Consider the following 20,167-nt stretch of genomic DNA (forward strand, 5'->3'; position numbering starts at 1 on the left):
CCCTCTCTGGTGTTTCATCCTCTCCTCCTCCTCCGTCAGGCCCAGGAGGACAGTGCGTCTCGGCCCGGCGCCGGTATCTCCCTGACCACGGGCCACGCGGCGGCCAAGCCCTCCTACCAGAGCTCCTCCTCCTCCTGCCCCGGGGGGGAGGCGGTCGGCCAGAGGAAGCGCCTCGTCTCCACCGTCGACGACTTCACCGACTTCGTCTGACCGACGTCCACAGCCCAGTGGAGGCCCGCATCGCACACATGAACACACACGCACACATGAACACACACACAGGCGCGTGTGTGGAATAAAGAGTCTAAAGCTGCCATGTTGGAGTCATTCCGTTCACCGAGAGCCTTCCACACGTTCTGCTGTCAAACCTTTTATTCAACTTTGTCAAAAGCATGAGAAGTGTTAATCTGCCCGACGATGCAAGATGATTCTGGAACACATTTAGCGGCCAAGCACTAAACAGGAGTACAATTTAAGCACGGCTTTAAACACAGGGATACATTTAAGTCCTACAAGAGTACAAACTCCAGCGGAACATGCAGGCAGATGGATGGTAATGAGGCTGACATCACAGTAAGGGCAGTGTGTCGGTGGGAGAATAGCAATTTTATAAAATAGTGTTGGACATTTACTCAAACTACTTGAATCTGTCATTTCAGAGTTTGATGACAGTGCAGCCTGATATGTGAATAAAACAATACTTCATCTGACAGGAGGAATATGTACAGCGAACAACACTCCTATATTTACACACATGGACAGAGAAGACCTTTATCCATACTAAAACAAAGGGTACTTTTTACGTAACATAGCTTGGTTCCAAATGAACTCAACAATGGACACTTGGTCAGATTGTGATACATTGATATTCAGAATTTACAAGATCCAAACTTTTCGCACACTTTGGGATATTAAAGCAAAAGGAAGGTCATGGCTTAAAGAGTAGCTTGTTGGTTTAAATGAGAATACGTTCATATCATACTGTAACGATGCGTTGAAGAGGTACCTGAGAGCTCCTACTGGGTACACTGGGGCCAACATTAGAGATCATCTAACATACAGATACAACCGAGGACCAAATAAACACGACATTGGGAATCAGACAATATTGAGTACCAAAGAATACAAATCATGAAATACATGTAGCTACATTGTGATAATGTTTAGATATAAAAACACGAGTTAAATATGGTGTCAGCTTCACTAGGGAATAAAGTGCTAAACGGTTTAAGAGCGATTCATAACTCTGTAAAAGCATCAATGATCAGCTTCGGTGTTTATTGTCGCGTTACGAAGCCTTCTCCGAACAAGCTTATACATTATTATTATTATTATTATACACACGAGCCCTCATCATAACACACCTACATCATAACGAAGTGCTTTAAATTAAAACCAATGCATACAACTTCAATGAACATATATTTACAGAAAGAATCATGAGTAGAGCCCCTTCTATCTACTGCTTCCTGAAAGGTACCTCTGCAACCAATCAGGAACTAGAAGTGGGACTAGGTCAGACTGGCTGCGTTCCCCCCCATCCCCTCTCCCCCCCTATCCCCCCTATCCTTCAGCCCCCCCATTGGCCCCCCCCCCCTTCAGGTCGCCCCCCCTCCCAGTGTCCCGGTCCTATTCCCGCTCTTCCCCTGATCAGCCGACCTTTGACCTGCCAACACTTTCCTCGTCGCTCTCCTGTTTCCACGCCAACCCCTCGCTCCACTTCCTCCTGATCGAACGGCCCCTCCCTCCAGGACAGACGGCCCCTCCCTCCAGGACAGACGCCCCCCCCCCTCTGAACACCGCTCCACAGTCTGTTAGTCTTAGTCGAGCACGACACTGTGCTCCTGTCAAAGGGCCCTGGTTGGCCCCAAGAACCCCCCAGGACCCCGCCGGGCCCCCAGGGTCTGTTGGGGTCCGGTCCAGGGAGGTAAAGAAGGATTTGCTTTTTTTGGCTTGGATCGCTAGCTTCTAGCTGCTAGCGGACTCTATTAGCGCCTATCTGCTAGCGGACTCTATTAGCACCTGGCGGCTACCTGCTAGCGGACAATATTAGCACCTGGCGGCTAGCTGCTAGCGGACTCTATTAGCCCCTAGCGGCTAGCTGCTAGCGGACTCTATTAGCTCCTGGCGGCTAGCTGCTAGCGGACTCTATTAGCCCCTGGCGGCTAGCTGCTAGCGGACTCTATTGGCCCATGGCGGCTAGCTGCTAGCGGACTCTATTGGCCCCTGGCGTCTAGCTGCTAGCGGACTCTATTAGCCCCTGGCGGCTAGCTGCTAGCGGACTCTGTTAGCCCCTGGCGCCTGCGCCGAGCTCACAGCTCGTTGAGCGAGGGTCCCTCATCTGGCGACGCCTCGTCCAGACGGGTCGTTTCGTACCTTCGTCTTCCTTCCTCTTCCTCATGTCTTCAGTGGGTTCCATGATGGCCGCCCGGACAGACCTGCTGTCCGGCCATCAGGGTCGACACCCCCCTCAGGGGGAGGGGGTGTGGGGGGAGAGGGGGCTGACCTTGGAGGGGAGCAGGTGTGTGAGGAGGGTCTTTGTGGGCGGGGCTCTGAGGGGGGAGGACGGGGTGGGCGGAGTCTTCTTCTTGGCCGCTCTCGCCTTCTCCTTCTTCTCCTTCTTCTCCTTCTTCTCCTTCTTCCCGCTCTTCTCCTTCTGCTTGCCTCCCTTCTTCTCCCCCCTTCCCGGCTCCTCCTCCCCCTCCCTCCCCGCGGGGGTCCGGTCCCTCCCCCTCCTCCGGGCGCGCTCCAGACGGACCTCCGTGTGGAACAGATCCTCCGTCGCCATGGTGACGCGCTCCAGCTGCTGCAGCAGGGCGTCCAGGGTGGGGAGCAGCCTCCGCAGCGACGCCTCCGTCTCCGCCCGCTCCCTCCAGCCGGCCCCGCCCACCGAGCCCCCGGGGCCCGGGGGCTCGGTGAGGCCGCGGGGCCCCGGGGGCTCGGTGAGGCCGCGGGGCCCCGGGGGGGGGCACCAGGAGGCCTCTGAGCCGGCGTCGGGGCTGGGGGACTCGGGCCCCTCCAGGGGGGGCAAGCAGAGGGACTGGCAGTCGCTGGTGGAGGAGGAGCGTGACGGGGGCAGGGCCACGCCCTCGAAGCGGACCTTATGGCGGAACTGGAGGAGGAGAGGAGGAGGTGAGGAGAGACACACAGAGAGAGACAGTACTGGGGAGGAGAGACACACAGAGAGAGACAGCACTGAGGAGGAGAGACACACAGAGAGAGACAGCACTGGGGAGGAGAGACACACAGAGAGAGACAGTACTGGGGAGGAGAGACACACAGAGAGAGACAGTACTGGAGAGGAGAGACACACAGAGAGAGACAGTACTGGGGAGGAGAGACACACAGAGAGAGACAGTACTGGGGAGGAGAGACACACAGAGAGAGACAGTACTGGGGAGGAGGAGGTGAGGAGAGACACACAGAGAGAGACAGTACTGGGGAGGAGAGACACACAGAGAGAGACAGCACTGAGGAGGAGAGACACACAGAGAGAGACGGTACTGGGGAGGAGAGACACACAGAGAGACAGTACTGGGGAGGAGAGACACACAGAGAGAGACGGTACTGGGGAGGAGAGACACACAGAGAGAGACAGTACTGAGGAGGAGAGACACACAGAGAGAGACAGTACTGGGGGAGGAGAGACACACAGAGAGAGACAGTACTGAGGAGGAGAGACACACAGAGAGAGACAGTACTGGGGAGGAGCGACACACAGAGAGAGACAGTACTGAGGAGGAGAGACACACAGAGAGAGACAGTACTGAGGAGGAGAGACACACAGAGAGAGACAGTACTGAGGAGGAGGTGGTGAGGAGAGACACACAGAGAGAGACAGTACTGGGGAGGAGAGACACACTGAGAGAGAGACAGTACTGGGGAGGAGGAGGTGAGGAGAGACACACAGAGAGAGACAGTACTGGGGAGGAGAGACACACAGAGAGAGACGGTACTGGGGAGGAGAGACACACAGAGAGAGACAGTACTGGGGAGGAGAGACACACAGAGAGAGACGGTACTGGGGAGGAGAGACACACAGAGAGAGACAGTACTGGGGAGGAGAGACACACAGAGAGAGACAGTACTGGGGAGGAGAGACACACAGAGAGAGAGACAGTACTGGGGAGGAGGAGGTGAGGAGAGACACACAGAGAGAGACGGTACTGGGGAGGAGAGACACACAGAGAGAGACAGTACTGGGGAGGAGAGACACACAGCGAGAGACAGTACTGGGGAGGAGAGACACACAGAGAGAGACAGTATTGGGGAGGAGAGACACACAGAGAGGGACAGTACTGGAGAGGAGAGACACACAGAGAGAGACAGTACTGGGGAGGAGGAGGTGAGGAGAGACACACAGAGAGAGACAGTACTGGGGAGGAGAGACACACAGAGAGAGACAGCACTGAGGAGGAGAGACACACAGAGAGAGACGGTACTGGGGAGGAGAGACACACAGAGAGACAGTACTGGGGAGGAGAGACACACAGAGAGAGACGGTACTGGGGAGGAGAGACACACAGAGAGAGACAGTACTGAGGAGGAGAGACACACAGAGAGAGACAGTACTGGGGGAGGAGAGACACACAGAGAGAGACAGTACTGAGGAGGAGAGACACACAGAGAGAGACAGAACTGGGGAGGAGCGACACACAGAGAGAGACAGTACTGAGGAGGAGAGACACACAGAGAGAGACAGTACTGAGGAGGAGAGACACACAGAGAGAGACAGTACTGAGGAGGAGGTGGTGAGGAGAGACACACAGAGAGAGACAGTACTGGGGAGGAGAGACACACTGAGAGAGAGACAGTACTGGGGAGGAGGAGGTGAGGAGAGACACACAGAGAGAGACAGTACTGGGGAGGAGAGACACACAGAGAGAGACGGTACTGGGGAGGAGAGACACACAGAGAGAGACAGTACTGGGGAGGAGAGACACACAGAGAGAGACAGTACTGGGGAGGAGAGACACACAGAGAGAGAGACAGTACTGGGGAGGAGGAGGTGAGGAGAGACACACAGAGAGAGACGGTACTGGGGAGGAGAGACACACAGAGAGAGACAGTACTGGGGAGGAGAGACACACAGCGAGAGACAGTACTGGGGAGGAGAGACACACAGAGAGAGACAGTATTGGGGAGGAGAGACACACAGAGAGGGACAGTACTGGAGAGGAGAGACACACAGAGAGAGACAGTACTGGGGAGGAGGAGGTGAGGAGAGACACACAGAGAGAGACAGTACTGGGGAGGAGAGACACACAGAGAGAGACAGCACTGAGGAGGAGAGACACACAGAGAGAGACGGTACTGGGGAGGAGAGACACACAGAGAGACAGTACTGGGGAGGAGAGACACACAGAGAGAGACGGTACTGGGGAGGAGAGACACACAGAGAGAGACAGTACTGAGGAGGAGAGACACACAGAGAGAGACAGTACTGGGGGAGGAGAGACACACAGAGAGAGACAGTACTGAGGAGGAGAGACACACAGAGAGAGACAGAACTGGGGAGGAGCGACACACAGAGAGAGACAGTACTGAGGAGGAGAGACACACAGAGAGAGACAGTACTGAGGAGGAGAGACACACAGAGAGAGACAGTACTGAGGAGGAGGTGGTGAGGAGAGACACACAGAGAGAGACAGTACTGGGGAGGAGAGACACACTGAGAGAGAGACAGTACTGGGGAGGAGGAGGTGAGGAGAGACACACAGAGAGAGACAGTACTGGGGAGGAGAGACACACAGAGAGAGACGGTACTGGGGAGGAGAGACACACAGAGAGAGACAGTACTGGGGAGGAGAGACACACAGAGAGAGACGGTACTGGGGAGGAGAGACACACAGAGAGAGACAGTACTGGGGAGGAGAGACACACAGAGAGAGACAGTACTGGGGAGGAGAGACACACAGAGAGAGAGACAGTACTGGGGAGGAGGAGGTGAGGAGAGACACACAGAGAGAGACGGTACTGGGGAGGAGAGACACACAGAGAGAGACAGTACTGGGGAGGAGAGACACACAGAGAGAGACAGTACTGGGGAGGAGAGACACAGCGAGAGACAGTACTGGGGAGGAGAGACACACAGAGAGAGACAGTATTGGGGAGGAGAGACACACAGAGAGGGACAGTACTGGAGAGGAGAGACACACAGAGAGAGAGACAGTACTGGGGAGGAGGAGGTGAGGAGAGACACACAGAGAGAGACAGTACTGGGGAGGAGAGACACACAGAGAGAGACAGTACTCGGGAGGAGGAGGTGAGGAGAGACACACAGAGAGAGACAGTACTGGGGAGGAGCGACACACAGAGAGAGACAGCACTGAGGAGGAGAGACACACAGAGAGAGAAGGTACTGGGGAGGAGAGACACACAGAGAGAGACGGTACTGGGGAGGAGAGACACACAGAGAGAGACTGTACTGGGGAGGAGAGACACACAGAGAGAGACGGTACTGGGGAGGAGAGACACACAGAGAGAGACAGTACTGAGGAGGAGAGACACACAGAGAGAGACAGTACTGAGGAGGAGAGACACACAGAGAGAGACAGTACTGGGGAGGAGCGACACACAGAGAGAGAGACAGTACTGGGGAGGAGGAGGTGAGGAGAGACACACAGAGAGAGACAGTACTGGGGAGGAGCGACACACAGAGAGAGACAGTACTGAGGAGGAGGAGGTGAGGAGAGACACACAGAGAGAGAAAGTACTGAGGAGGGGAGACACACAGAGAGAGACAGTACTGGGGAGGAGCGACACACAGAGAGAGACAGTACTGGGGAGGAGAGACACACAGAGAGAGACAGTACTGGGGAGGAGGAGGTGAGGAGAGACACACAGAGAGAGACAGTACTGGGGAGGAGGAGGTGAGGAGAGACACACAGAGAGAGACGGTACTGGGGAGGAGAGACACACAGAGAGAGACAGTATTGGGGAGGAGAGACACACAGAGAGAGACAGTACTGGGGAGGAAAGACACACAGAGAGAGACAGTACTGGGGAGGAGGAGGTGAGGAGAGACACACAGAGAGAGACAGTACTGGGGAGGAGGAGGTGAGGAGAGACGGTACTGGGGAGGAGAGACACACAGAGAGAGACAGTATTGGGGAGGAGAGACACACAGAGAGAGACAGTACTGGGGAGGAGCGACACACAGAGAGAGACAGTACTGGGGAGGATCGACACACAGAGAGAGACAGCACTGAGGAGGAGAGACACACAGAGAGAGACAGCACTGGGGAGGTGAGACACACAGAGAGAGACAGTACTGAGGAGGAGGTGGTGAGGAGAGACACAGAGAGAGACAGTACTGGGGAGGAGAGACACACAGAGAGAGACAGTACTGGGGAGGAGAGACACACAGAGAGCAACAGTACTGAGGAGAAGGTGGTGGGGAGAGACACAGAGAGAGACAGTACTGGGGAGGAGAGACACACAGAGAGAGACAGTACTGGGGAGGAGAGACACACAGAGAGCAACAGTACTGAGGAGAAGGTGGTGGGGAGAGACACAGAGAGAGACAGTACTGGGGAGGAGAGACACACAGAGAGAGACAGTACTGGGGAGGAGAGACACACAGAGAGAGACGGTACTGGGGAGGAGAGACACACAGAGAGAGACAGTACTGGGGAGGAGGAGGTGAGGAGAGACATACAGAGAGAGACAGTACTGGGGAGGAGAGACACACAGAGAGAGACAGTACTGAGGAGGAGGAGGTGAGGAGAGACACACAGAGAGAGACAGTACTGGGGAGGAGAGACACAGAGAGAGAGAGAGACAGTACTGGGGAGGTGAGACAAACGGAGAGAGAGACAGTACTGAGGAGGAGGAGGTGAGGAGAGACACACAGAGAGAGACAGTACTGAGGAGGGGAGACACACAGAGAGAGACAGTACTGGGGAGGAGGAGGAGGAGCAGACACAGAGAGAGAGACAGTACTGGGGAGGAGGAGGAGGAGCAGACACAGAGAGAGACAGTACTGGGGAGGAGGAGGAGGAGCAGACACAGAGAGAGAGACAGTACTGGGGAGGAGGAGGAGGAGCAGACACAGAGAGAGACAGTACTGGGGAGGAGAGGAGGAGAGACACACAGAGAGAGAGACAGTACTGGGGAGGAGGAGGAGGAGCAGACACAGAGAGAGACAGTACTGGGGAGGAGGAGGAGGAGCAGACACACACAGAGAGAGACAGTACTGGGGAGGAGGAGGAGGAGCAGACACAGAGAGAGAGTCAGTACTGGGGAGGAGGAGGAGGAACAGACACAGAGAGAGACAGTACTGGGGAGGAGAGGAGGAGAGACACACAGAGAGAGAGAGACAGTACTGGGGAGGAGGAGGAAGAGCAGACACAGAGAGAGACAGTACTGGGGAGGAGGTGCAGACACACACAGAGAGAGACAGTACTGGGGAGGAGGAGGAGGAGCAGACACACAGAGAGAGAGACAGTACTGGGGAGGAGGAGGAGGAGCAGACACACAGAGAGAGAGAGACAGTACTGGGGAGGAGGAGGAGGAGCAGACACACAGAGAGAGAGAGACAGTACTGGGGAGGCGGAGGAGGAGCAGACACACAGAGAGAGAGAGACAGTACTGGGGAGGAGGAGGAGGAGCAGACACAGAGAGAGACAGTACTGGGGAGGAGGAGGAGGAGCAGACACACACAGAGAGAGACAGTACTGGGGAGGAGGAGCAGACACACACAGAGAGAGAGACAGTACTGGGGAGGCGGGGGGGGGGAGGCTGGGGGGGGCGGGGCAGCCCCGCGGCAGCCTACCTCCTTGGCGCGGCTCAGGCCCAGCCACATCTTGAGGCGGCGCAGCAGCAGCTCCACCATCTCGTGGTCCTGCAGGTCGGCGGGCGGCCGCTGCAGCTCGGCACGCGCCCGCCGGTAGTTCCTCATCAGCACGGCCGCCGCCAGCCACAGCGCCAGCAGCCGCAGCGCCGCCGCGCTCCCCGCGAAGGCCAGCGCCCACACAGAGCTCGCCGGGCCTGCCGGCGTCTCCGCGGGGCGCCACGGCAACAAGCCCCGCCCCCCCGCACTCAGCAGCGAGAGACAGGCGGCGCCGACGCTGCCGTAGCCGTCCAGCCCGGAGGAGAAGAGCTGGGGGGAGTGGACAGACCGCTAGCTCAGAGCGCTAACAGACCGCTAGCAGACCGCTAGCAGACCGCTAAAACACCACTATTGGGCCTTTCACACCGCCGCAAAATCGGAGCCCGTTCCGGGCTAGTTCGGAGCTAGGGCCAGGGTTTTGGTTTCACACCGCCAGAGAACCGGCTCCGGCCTCTAAAAACCGGTTCAACTCCAGCCCCAGGATTGAGCTTGGCTAGAACTGCTTTTACGCCGGGGGCAGGGGGCGGGGTTATCCTTACCTTCATAAACAGGAAGACCAACGAAGACCGGCATTTTTAAAACACCCAAGTAAACAATGGACGTGAATCCGTGAATGGTTCGTTCTTTGAATATTCCAATTTAAAACAAAATCTGAAAAGCAATTAACAGTCGTTTTTTTGTTTTTTTTCTGATTTGGTTTTGAATCGGAAAAAGGGCAAAAGGAATAAACAAATAAACGCCATTTTATTTGTGTTTGTTTGTTTTGTGTGTTTTGGTTTTTTAATTAACCCGAAACAGAAAAACAAAAACAGATACATTTATAGTTATAGGCTACACCAGAAGGCAGACACAGCGAAGTTAAAACAGCCAACCACCTAAACCAGCAATAGACTGTCCAATTATATTAAGCCTTAGTTATGGCCGCACTTGAACCTTATGGTGATTTTATTCGTGAACTATTTGACACTGGAAAGACACACGACGCAATCAGTACCGTTCTAAAGCGGTTAGTTATCTGGTGCCCCGAAGTGCTCCGTTATGACGGTGAGGAGGTTCTGTGTGGAGCACAACCTTCGAAGAAGAAATCTAGTATCCGATTTAGATTGAGATCGTCAACTCGCAGACTAAGTCGCCGGCTCCCACGGAAAACAATAAGGCTGGCCATTATAGAATGCGAGAGACTCGATGGAACGTTTGAAACGTCTTTATATGTCTTTTTTTTAATCTGCGTGCCCTTTTCCCGGCATTCATTGCGGTTTTATCTAAATATCACGCAAACAAAACAAGCAACTGGATTATTCAGTTTTCCCGTTTTGATTTAAAAACCAGAAAAATACTGTTTATTTGTATATTCCTTTTGCCCTTTTTCGGCTTCAAAACCAAATCTGAAAAACCAAAAAACGACTCTGTTAATTGGTGTTTCAGAATTTGTTTTAAATCGGAACATTCAAAGAACGAACCATACACGGATTGACGTGAAGATGAAATTGTTGTTGTTGTGTTTGAAACTTGCGCGAAAGTTATTCTTCTTATTGTACAGTTCCGGCAAGGCGCGAAGGTTGATGGGAAAGCGGAGACGTTTGCAGTGACGTCATGACGTTGCTCTCGCCGGCTCCATGGCTGGCTCTGGTCGGTGTGAAACCAACTGGTTCATAACTGGGATAAGGCTGGAACCAGTTTGGAACTGGCCCCCTAGCCTCAGCCCGGAACTGGCTCTTGGTTCTTTTTGATGTGAAAGCCCCATATGAGACCGCTAACATGCTTCTAACAGACCGCTTACAGACCACTAACACACCGCTAACGCACCAATATGAGACTGCTAACATACTGCTAACAGACTGCTAACACACTTCTAACAGACCGCTAACAGACTAGCCTGCTAACAGACCGCTATGAGACCGCTAACACGCTGCTAACAGACTGCTAACACACCGCTAACACACCACTATGAAACCGCTAAAATACTGCTAACACACTAGCCTGCTAACAGACCGCTAACCGACTGCTGTGAGATCTCTAACAGACCGCTAACACACTGCTAACAGACCGCTAACACACCACTATGAGACCGCTAACAGACTTCTAATACACTGCTAACAGACCGCTAACAGACCACTAACAGACTAGCCTGCTAACAGACCGCTATGAGACCGCTAACATACTGCTAACAGGCCGCTAACAGGCCGCTAACAGACTAGCCTGCTAACAGACCGCTAGCAGACCGCTATGAGACCGCTAACATACTGCTAACAGACTGCTAACAGACCGCTAACAGACTAGCCTGCTAACAGGCCGCTAACAGGCCGCTATGAGACCGCTTACATACTGCTAACAGACTGCTAACAGACCGTTCAGACCACAAACAGACCTCTAACAGACCTCTAACAGACCGCCCAAAGAATGCTAACGGACCGCTAACAGAATGCTAACAGACCGCTAACAGAGCGCTAACAGACCGCTAACAGACCGCTATGAGACCGCTCACAGACTGCTAACAGACCGTTCAGACCACTAACAGACCTCTAACAGACCGCTAACAGACTAGCCTGCTAAACGACAGCTAACAGACTGCCAACAGACCGCTAACAGACAGACAGAGTGAGTGAGTGAGTGAGTGAGTGAGTGAGTGAGTGAGTGAGTGAGTGTGTGAGTGTGTGTGTGTGTGTGTGCGCGCGCGTTACCAGGTGTCCTGTGTGTGCGTAGGCCAGCAGCAGCAGCAGCGAGGCCAGAGACACACAGAGCAGCTCAGAGACAGAGCGGCGCAGAGCACGGCCGAACACCGCCCACTCCCGCAGGAACCGCAACTGGTGAGAGGCCTGGGGGGGAGAGGGGGAGAGGGAGAGGGAGAGAGAGAGAGAGAGAGAGAGAGAGAGAGAGAGAGAGAGAGAGAGAGAGAGAGAGAGAGAGAGAGAGAGAGAGACAGAGAGAGAGAGAGAGAGGTTAAATACAGCATGACACAGATGTTGCAGTGACATGGTTTGTGCAGAACGCACACATGACCATGAATATCTGTAGACAGAAATTCAGAGAGACAGACAGACGGACGGACGGACGGACGGACGGACAGGCAGACGGACAGACAGACAGAGATAATGAGCCTCCCGACTCACTTCCACTTCGGGATGTAGCGGTGAGGCCACAATATTCAGCCAGCAGCATAGGTTTAGGTTTAGGTTAGGTGGAAAAACTGTGATTTATCTACCATGCTTGAAAGTGAAATGGCAAAGCCAGACAAAATACTTTCATAAACAAAACCAAAAATCAACCAGAGGGTTGCTCACTAGCAAAGTTCCATTAACATGAGAATCACAGAACATGTACCAGCCTCACAGCAAGCCGTCTCACTCTGCCTCCACCAACCCTCTCGAAAGGCTGGTACCTAACTGATTGCGAGGATGTTTCCATGCAAGTAACTGAAAGGTTTTGTCGTTTGTGATCGCTATGTCTCAAGACGAGATGCGGTCGCCGGCACGGCGCGTCATACTCAACATTAACAGATGTGTGTGTGCGTGTGTGCGTGTTGATCAGTTAATTGTTGCGGGTAGTGTCATATGTACGTGAAAAGGAGGGGCTACCTTTTCACATTTCCCTCCACCTCAGGAGGCTCGACACTTGGGTGGCGAGACAAGAAATCGGCCACCATGTTTTGCTTACCCCCCCCTATACTGTACATGAAACTTAAAAGGTTGCAAAGCCAAAAACCAACGAGTTATGCGTGCATTAGTGTCCTTCATTGTACCAAGCCATTTCAAGGCTCTATGGTCTGTTTCTCTAAGTCCCGACCCAAAAGGTAGTAACGAAAATTGTCCAATGCCAACTTCACAGCAAGGCATTCCAGCTCATGGCTGAGTACCGTGTCTCTCGGGGAAACAGCTTACGGCTGATGTAGGCCACAGGCCGCTGCTGCTCTCCCTCCCCCTGAAGTAGGACTGCCGAGAACCCTGTAGAGGCTTGGGGAACCTCCCGGTAGGCAAACACCAGGTAGGGAAGCCACCAGTCCCAGTCCTTGCCATTAGCAGCCACAAACTTCCTCAGCATCCCCTTCTGGTTGTACCGCTCAACCAGGCCATCGGTCTGGGGGTGGTAGGGAGTGGTCCTAATTCCCTTTATACCTAGCAGCCTATACCTGGTTAAGGGTGTAAGTGAGAAAAACTGTTCCCTGATCAGTTAAAATCTCCTGGGGAATCCCTACTCTGGAGAAGAACTGTAGGAGTGCAGGGGCAATCGTTCTGGCTGTGACCTTACGTAAGGGAAAGGCTTCAGGGTAGCGGGTGGCATAATCACAAATTACCAATTGTATTGGTGGCCTGTCTGTGTGCGCTCTAGGGGTCCAACAATGTCCATCCCTATTCTGGTGAATGGCACCTCTATGATGGGGAGGGGCCCAAGTGGAAAAGGCCTAACCTTGTGTTTGCTGAAGAGCTGACAGACGGACGGACGGACGGATGGACGGACGGACGGACGGACGGACGGACGGACGGACGCACGCACGCACGCACGGGTGGACGGACGGCGGACAGACAGGCTCTCTCCTCTCCCTCCTCCTCCTCACCTTCAGCACTAGGACGAAGAGCAGCAGGGCGGCCATGTTGGTGTAGGCCCGGCTCTGATTGGCCAGCGGGAGGAAGTCGGTGAAGGCGTCGCCCTGGTGACGGAGGTACCGGCCCCAGGCCCGCCGGGCGCCTGTGCAGCGGCTCAGGTGGAGCGCGCACACGCACATGGCCACGCCCAGCTGGGCCACGCCCAGCAGACGCCACACACACAGCAGGTAGCCACGCCCCTCACGCACCACGCCCACAACCCCCCTCACCAGGAAGTACAGCACCAGGCCCAACAGCACGACCTGGAGGAGGAGGGGGAGGAGCACAGGGAGGAAGAGGAGGGCTTAAGGGATGGAGAGCAGGAGTTAAGGGCGTGGTCCGCCCAGAGGGACTACGCCCACACAGGGGCCAGGTGAGGCTGCTCTAGGGGCCAGGTGAGGCTGCTCTAGGGGCCAGGTGTGGCTGCTCTAGGGGCCAGGTGAGGCTGCTCTAGGGGCCAGGTGAGGCTGCTCTAGGGGCCAGGTGAGGCTGCTCTAGGGGCCAGGTGAGGCTGCTCTAGGGGCCAGTTGAGGCTGCTCTAGGGGCCAGGTGAGGCTGCTCTAACACAGGGGCCAGGTGAGGCTGCTCTAGGGGCCAGGTGAGGCTGCTCTAGGGGCCAGGTGAGGCTGCTCTAACACAGGGGCCAGGTGAGGCTGCTCTAGGGGCCAGGTGAGGCTGCTCTAACACAGGGGCCACAGCTCCCCTCGCTGGGTGTGCCAGGGTTGGTCGAGGTCAGTTTACCGTCAGCAGCAGCTGGAGGTCGAGCTCCTCGATTGGCCAGAGGCGCACGACCGGGAGGTCGAGGCTGGACTGAGCGCGCTCAGAGACGGGGAACTCAAACAGGAAGCAGACAGCGGCCAGCAGGTCAGTGTTGGTGTTGTACAGACCGAACTCCACAACCAGGGCCCGTGTTCTACACACACACACACACCACACACACACACACACACACACACACAGACTTGTTAACTTGTTAAAACTAGCTAGTTATCATTTCAGCTTTGTTCTGCATTATGAAGACACAGACACATGTGCTACACTCCCAGTGCGTCCCAGCGCATCCCAGTTACCTGTGGCTGAGCCACTGGTTCTGCTGCAGCTGGTCTATGGTGGCTAAGGCCTGCTCCAGGGTCCGGTTGAGCTGGTAGACCGAGACCTCCCCCCCAGGGGACCCCTGCTGGTCCAGAGCAGACCGGGGGTCGGAGGTCAGGAGGTCAGGGGCCCTCATGGCCCACACGCCCCCCCCCAGCAAACCCCCGTTGGAACTGATCTGAGCTCCGTCTGGAAAAGGGTTTAGTGTTCAGACTTTGTTCTGTTTCAAGAGAAATAAAAACAGAATCGTAATCACGTCTTAAAACCAGCAAAGTCTACGCCTTAAAGCGACCAAAGTCTACGCCTTAAAGCGACCAAAGTCTACGCCTTAAAGCGACCAAAGTCTACGCCTTGAGCGACCAAAGTCTACGCCTTAAAGCGACCAAAGTCTACGCCTTAAACCGACCAAAGTCTACGCCTTAAAGCGACAAAAGTCTACGCCTTAAAGCAACCAAAGTCTACGCCTTAAAGCGATCAAAGTCTACGCCTTAAAACCAGCAAAGTCTACGCCTTAAAGCGACCAAAGTCTACGCCTTGAGCGACCAAAGTCTATGCCTTAAAGCGACCAAAGTCTACGCCTTGAGCGACCAAAGTCTACGCCTTAAACCGACCAAAGTCTACGCCTTAAAGCAACCAAAGTCTACACCTTAATACCAGCAAAGTCTACGCCTTAAAGCGACCAAAGTCTCCGCCTTAAACCGACCAAAGTCTACGCCTTAAAGCGACAAAAGTCTACGCCTTAAAGCAACCAAAGTCTACGCCTTAAAGCGATCAAAGTCTACGCCTTAAAACCAGCAAAGTCTACGCCTTAAAGCGACCAAAGTCCACGCCTTAAAACCAGCAAAGTCTACGCCTTAAAGCGACCAAAGTCTACGCCTTAAAGCGACCAAAGTCTACGCCTTAAAGCGACCAAAGTCTACGCCTTAAAGCGATCAAAGTCTACGCCTTAAAGCGACCAAAGTCTACGCCTTAAAGGGACCAAAGTCTACGCCTTAAAGCGACCAAAGTCTACGCCTTGAGCGACCAAAGTCTACGCCTTAAACCGACCAAAGTCTACGCCTTAAAGCAACCAAAGTCTACGCCTTAAAACCACCAAAGTCTACGCCTTAAAGCGACCAAAGTCTACGCCTTAAACCGACCAAAGTCTACGCCTTAAAGCGACAAAAGTCTACGCCTTAAAGCGACCAAAGTCTACGCCTTAAAGCGATCAAAGTCTACGCCTTAAAACCAGCAAAGTCTACGCCTTAAAGCGACCAAAGTCTACGCCTTAAAGCGACCAAAGTCCACGCCTTAAAACCAGCAAAGTCTACGCCTTAAAGCGACCAAAGTCTACGCCTTAAAGCGACCAAAGTCTACGCCTTAAAGCGACCAAAGTCTACGCCTTAAAGGGACCAAAGTCTACGCCTTAAAGCGATCAAAGTTTACGCCTTAAAACCAGCAAAGTCTATGCCTTAAAGCGACCAAAGTCTACGCCTTAAAGCGATCAAAGTCTACGCCTTAAAACCAGCAAAGTCTACGCCTTAAAGCGACCAAAGTCCACGCCTTAAAACCAGCAAAGTCTACGCCTTAAAGCGACCAAAGTCTACGCCTTAAAGCGACCAAAGTCTACGCCTTAAAGCGACCAAAGTCTACGCCTTAAAGCGATCAAAGTCTACACCTTAAAGCGACCAAAGTCTACGCCTTAAAGGGACCAAAGTCTACGCCTTAAAGCGACCAAAGTCTACGCCTTGAGCGACCAAAGTCTACGCCTTAAACCGACCAAAGTCTACGCCTTAAAGCAACCAAAGTCTACGCCTTAAAGCGACCAAAGTCTACGCCTTAAAGCGACCAAAGTCTACGCCTTAAACCGACCAAAGTCTACGCCTTAAAGCGACAAAAGTCTACGCCTTAAAGCAACCAAAGTCTACGCCTTAAAGCGATCAAAGTCTACGCCTTAAAACCAGCAAAGTCTACGCCTTAAAACCAGCAAAGTCTACGCCTTAAAGCGACCAAAGTCCACGCCTTAAAACCAGCAAAGTCTACGCCTTAAAGCGACCAAAGTCTACGCCTTAAAACCAGCAAAGTCTACTCCTTAAAGCGACCAAAGTCTACGCCTTAAAGCGACCAAAGTCTACGCCTTAAAGCGACCAAAGTCTACGCCTTAAAGCGACCAAAGTCTACGCCTTAAAGCGACCAAAGTCTACGCCTTGAGCGACCAAAGTCTACGCCTTAAACCGACCAAAGTCTATGCCTTAAAGCGACCAAAGTCTACGCCTTAAAGCAACCAAAGTCTACGCCTTAAAACCAGCAAAGTTTACGCCTTAAAGCGACCAAAGTCTACGCCTTAAAGCGACCAAAGTCTACGCCTTAAACCGACCAAAGTCTACGCCTTAAAGCGACCAGAGTCACTACTCAGCTGAAACTTTACACACCTGAGTTAAGTGTTTCCCCCTCCCACCTGGGTTAGGTGTTCCCCCTCCGGCCACGTTGCCCCCCCCCCCCACCTTACCTTGTGGGTCTGTGAGCTGGCGCAGTCTGAGTGTGCCCAGTAGGACGGTGCCGGTGTCGGCCAGCAGGGCGGCGCTGTTGAGCAGCCGCGGGCAGAGGGAGGCCTTCAGCCAGCGGAGGACGTCCTCTCGCCTGGACCCACACACACACACACACATACACACACATACACAGAGACACACTCACAGAGACACACACACAAACACACACACACACACACACACGAAGAGACACACACACACACACACACACACACACACACACACACACACACACACACACACAGAGACACACACACAGAGACACACAGACACACAGTGACACACACACAGACACACACTCACACACACACACACACACACACACACACACACACACACACACACACACACACACACACACACACACACACACACACACACACACACACACACAGAACGTTAGTGAAACATCACATCACATGGATGAGTACGATCTTAGCAGACTAATTAAATTCGTAACAGAAAGAGTTCAAATGGATAACGGTCATTAGCATATCAGAGAGCATAGTAGATAAAACATTTATTTGTAAACAAGGTGCAGCATATGGCCCATGTTGTGAGGTAATCAGTGCGTCTGCGTGTGTGTCTGCGTGTGTGTGCGTGTGTGTGTGTGTGCGTGCGTGCGTGTGTGCGTGTCCATACCTGCTGATGTTGTGGTAGTGGGGCGTGAGCAGTGTGCGCTCCAGCTGTGTGCGCAGGCGCAGGCTGTGTGTGTCCTTGGCAGTGTCGGAGTAGTTGAGGAGCAGAACCACCAGCAGGAAGAACATGTAGAACAGGAAGTTCTGGAGAGAGGGCCGAGACACATCCTGTTAAACTACAAACACTCACAGTAGAACCCACACAGGCACGGCTCTCGGATCTCTCTTTGTAGAACAGGAAGTTCTGGAGATAGAACCAGAGACACCTCCTGTTAGACCACAAGATTCTCTCTCTCTCTCTCTCTCTCTCTCTCTCTCTCTCTCTCTCTCTCTCTCTCTCTCTCTCTCTCTCTCTGTCTCTCTCTCTCTCTCTCTCTCTCTCTCTCTCTCTCTCTCTCTCTCTCTCTCTCTCTCTCTCTCTCTCTCTCTCTCTCTCTCTCTCTCTCTCTCTCTCTCTCTCTCTCTCTCTCTCTCTCTCTCTCTCTCTCTCTCTCTCTCTCCCTCTCTCTCCCTCTCTCTCCCTCCCTCCCTCCCTCTCTCTCCCTCTCTCTCCCTCTCTCTCCCTCCCTCCCTCCCTCTCTCTCCCTCTCTCTCCCTCCCTCCCTCCCATCACCTTCTTTCACTTCAATAATCAATAAAAATATAGAAAAAAGGACATAAAAAAAAAAAGGGGGGGGTTCTCCTATGATGAAAGTATTTATACTTTACGTTGAAGCTTACTTACTAATGAGAGGGGAGAGTTGCAAGTACGAGTAAAGGGTCCCAGACTTTGTAGAATTTTTTGGTTGATCCTCTGAGAATATATTACAATTTATTAAATTTTTGGAAACATCATCATATCAGAAAGCCACACTGATGCCATCGTGTTAATTGGGATTTCCATTCCAAAAGTATTCTCCTTCGAGCAATCAGAGTTGCAAAAGCAATACAATTTTCTCGCTCATGGCTAGGGTTAGGGTTAGGGTTAAATATTGATTACCAAGACTCTTCCAACTAGGAGCATGACCAAAACATGTGAGCCAAGTCTGCCTTGGTGGCTCTAAAGCAATGACATTCTCATTTCGTTTGGGGTATATTATGGCAAGTCTGACCTTACCTTACTCACTATAGTGAGTACTGTAGAGAACTTTAAATTGAATCAGATTCAGACGTACACAAGAAGAGGTTCCATTCACACAGCTCTAACCTATGTCACATCTGAAATGACTGTCCCTAATTCTTCTTCCCATTTTGTCTTGGTGTTGTCCGTTGATACACGACTAAACGACATAATAGAATTATATAAATTAGAGATTTGGCCCTTCAAAGTTAAGGGAGTCTTTGGTATTTTATTTTTTATTTATTTATTTAAAAGGGACAGTGTGAATTAATCAACATTGCCATTACATTGGACATATAAATGCACCAGATTTAGTTAAAAAACTATTTTTCATCTGTAGTCCCTGGCAGGTTGAGGTTAGATAGAACATACAAAAGCAAAAAAGCAACACAACATATAGATAGACTGATGATTGACATTGATATTACATGGACAAGGATACAAACTAAGATGACAGAGACGTAATGTGTCATGACAGAATAAAAAGGATTAAAAGTGAAGAGAACAACAAACAAAAAACATAGAATAGTTAAACAAGCAGTTAGTAAACTCACAATCACAAACAAGAAGGAGGTCAGTATAGCAATACCACACTCAAGTTAACACATTACCTTAGGGCTAGGGTTAGGGTTAGGGTTTGTCCAGTAGCCATTGCTTTATGGATTAGAGGAAATAGTTTATGTTTGTATTATTCCTAAATTCAATTGGTATGGAGTTCCAGGTGCGTGCCGCTCGATAAGAGAAGGCTAACTGAGCAAAATATGTATTTCTGTATGGTATTTTGCAGTCCCCTCTAGCAGAAGATCTTGTCGATGTATTTTGATTTTGTTTGATGAACTCACTAAGTGGAGGCGGGGCTAAGTCATTGAAGATCTTGTATGCTAGTAATATATCAACAAACTTGATCATGTTTTCCCAGTTTAGGCAAACATATTTTGCTAAAATGTTACAATGGTGATAAGTATTTGATTTCTTATCTAGTGTTTACAAAGCTTGCTTATAAAGTCTTCCCACTGATTGCAAAGTGGTTCTTGTCCAGCTGGTTGCTTTAGCTTTTCTTAACTCCTTTACGACTCTGTAATAAATATACGCCTTTCATGTTCTGACTTATTTTTTAGGGCCATTTTCAAAGCCTGTTCCCTTTGCTTCATAAGTGTCCGTAATTTATCATTTAACTATGGTAGATAGTTAGTTTGTCCAGGTTTGGATTTTACTTTTCGCATAAAACCATGTATGATACTATGGAGTCTAACCACGAAGGATTCAGAGTTATCCCCAATGCATCGCTCTACAAAGCTCATTCCAGTTCACTTCCTCAACTGGTTTTTATAGATCACCTAGCTTGTTGTAGTGGATTTTACACTGTTCTAGCTTTGTGAATGATGTTACATTGAACC

The 20,167-nt window shown here is 52.1% G+C and overlaps 2 protein-coding genes across 5 annotated transcripts in view; one reads left to right on the top strand and one right to left on the bottom strand.

Annotated features, from left to right (window-relative positions):
- The window catches only part of tsc2 (TSC complex subunit 2), a 50,808-nt gene extending 49,496 nt beyond the window's left edge, over window positions 1–1,312 (top strand). For 3 of the 4 annotated variants that reach the window (XM_056587167.1, XM_056587169.1, XM_056587168.1), the window contains one exon: window positions 40–1,312. In XM_056587167.1, coding sequence (XP_056443142.1) covers window positions 40–210 — 171 coding nt within the window. In that variant the 3' untranslated portion in view covers window positions 211–1,312. The remainder of the gene's footprint in view (window positions 1–39) is intronic. The other variant, XM_056587171.1, reaches the window with a different exon arrangement.
- A 1,158-nt stretch (window positions 1,313–2,470) lies between these two features.
- Window positions 2,471–20,167, bottom strand: part of pkd1a (polycystic kidney disease 1a) — a 92,220-nt gene continuing 74,523 nt past the window's right edge. The window contains exons 48-56 of the mRNA XM_056587352.1: window positions 17,676–17,815; window positions 16,994–17,124; window positions 14,484–14,694; window positions 14,155–14,326; window positions 13,386–13,676; window positions 11,515–11,649; window positions 8,777–9,103; window positions 2,691–3,112; window positions 2,471–2,552 (exon numbers count right to left, since the gene is read on the bottom strand). Of these exons, the coding sequence (XP_056443327.1) occupies window positions 2,471–2,552; window positions 2,691–3,112; window positions 8,777–9,103; window positions 11,515–11,649; window positions 13,386–13,676; window positions 14,155–14,326; window positions 14,484–14,694; window positions 16,994–17,124; window positions 17,676–17,815 (1,911 nt within the window). The remainder of the gene's footprint in view (window positions 2,553–2,690; window positions 3,113–8,776; window positions 9,104–11,514; window positions 11,650–13,385; window positions 13,677–14,154; window positions 14,327–14,483; window positions 14,695–16,993; window positions 17,125–17,675; window positions 17,816–20,167) is intronic.

The sequence above is a fragment of the Gadus chalcogrammus genome, chromosome 3 (genome assembly GCF_026213295.1).
Source record: "Gadus chalcogrammus isolate NIFS_2021 chromosome 3, NIFS_Gcha_1.0, whole genome shotgun sequence".
Lineage (NCBI taxonomy): Eukaryota > Metazoa > Chordata > Actinopteri > Gadiformes > Gadidae > Gadus > Gadus chalcogrammus.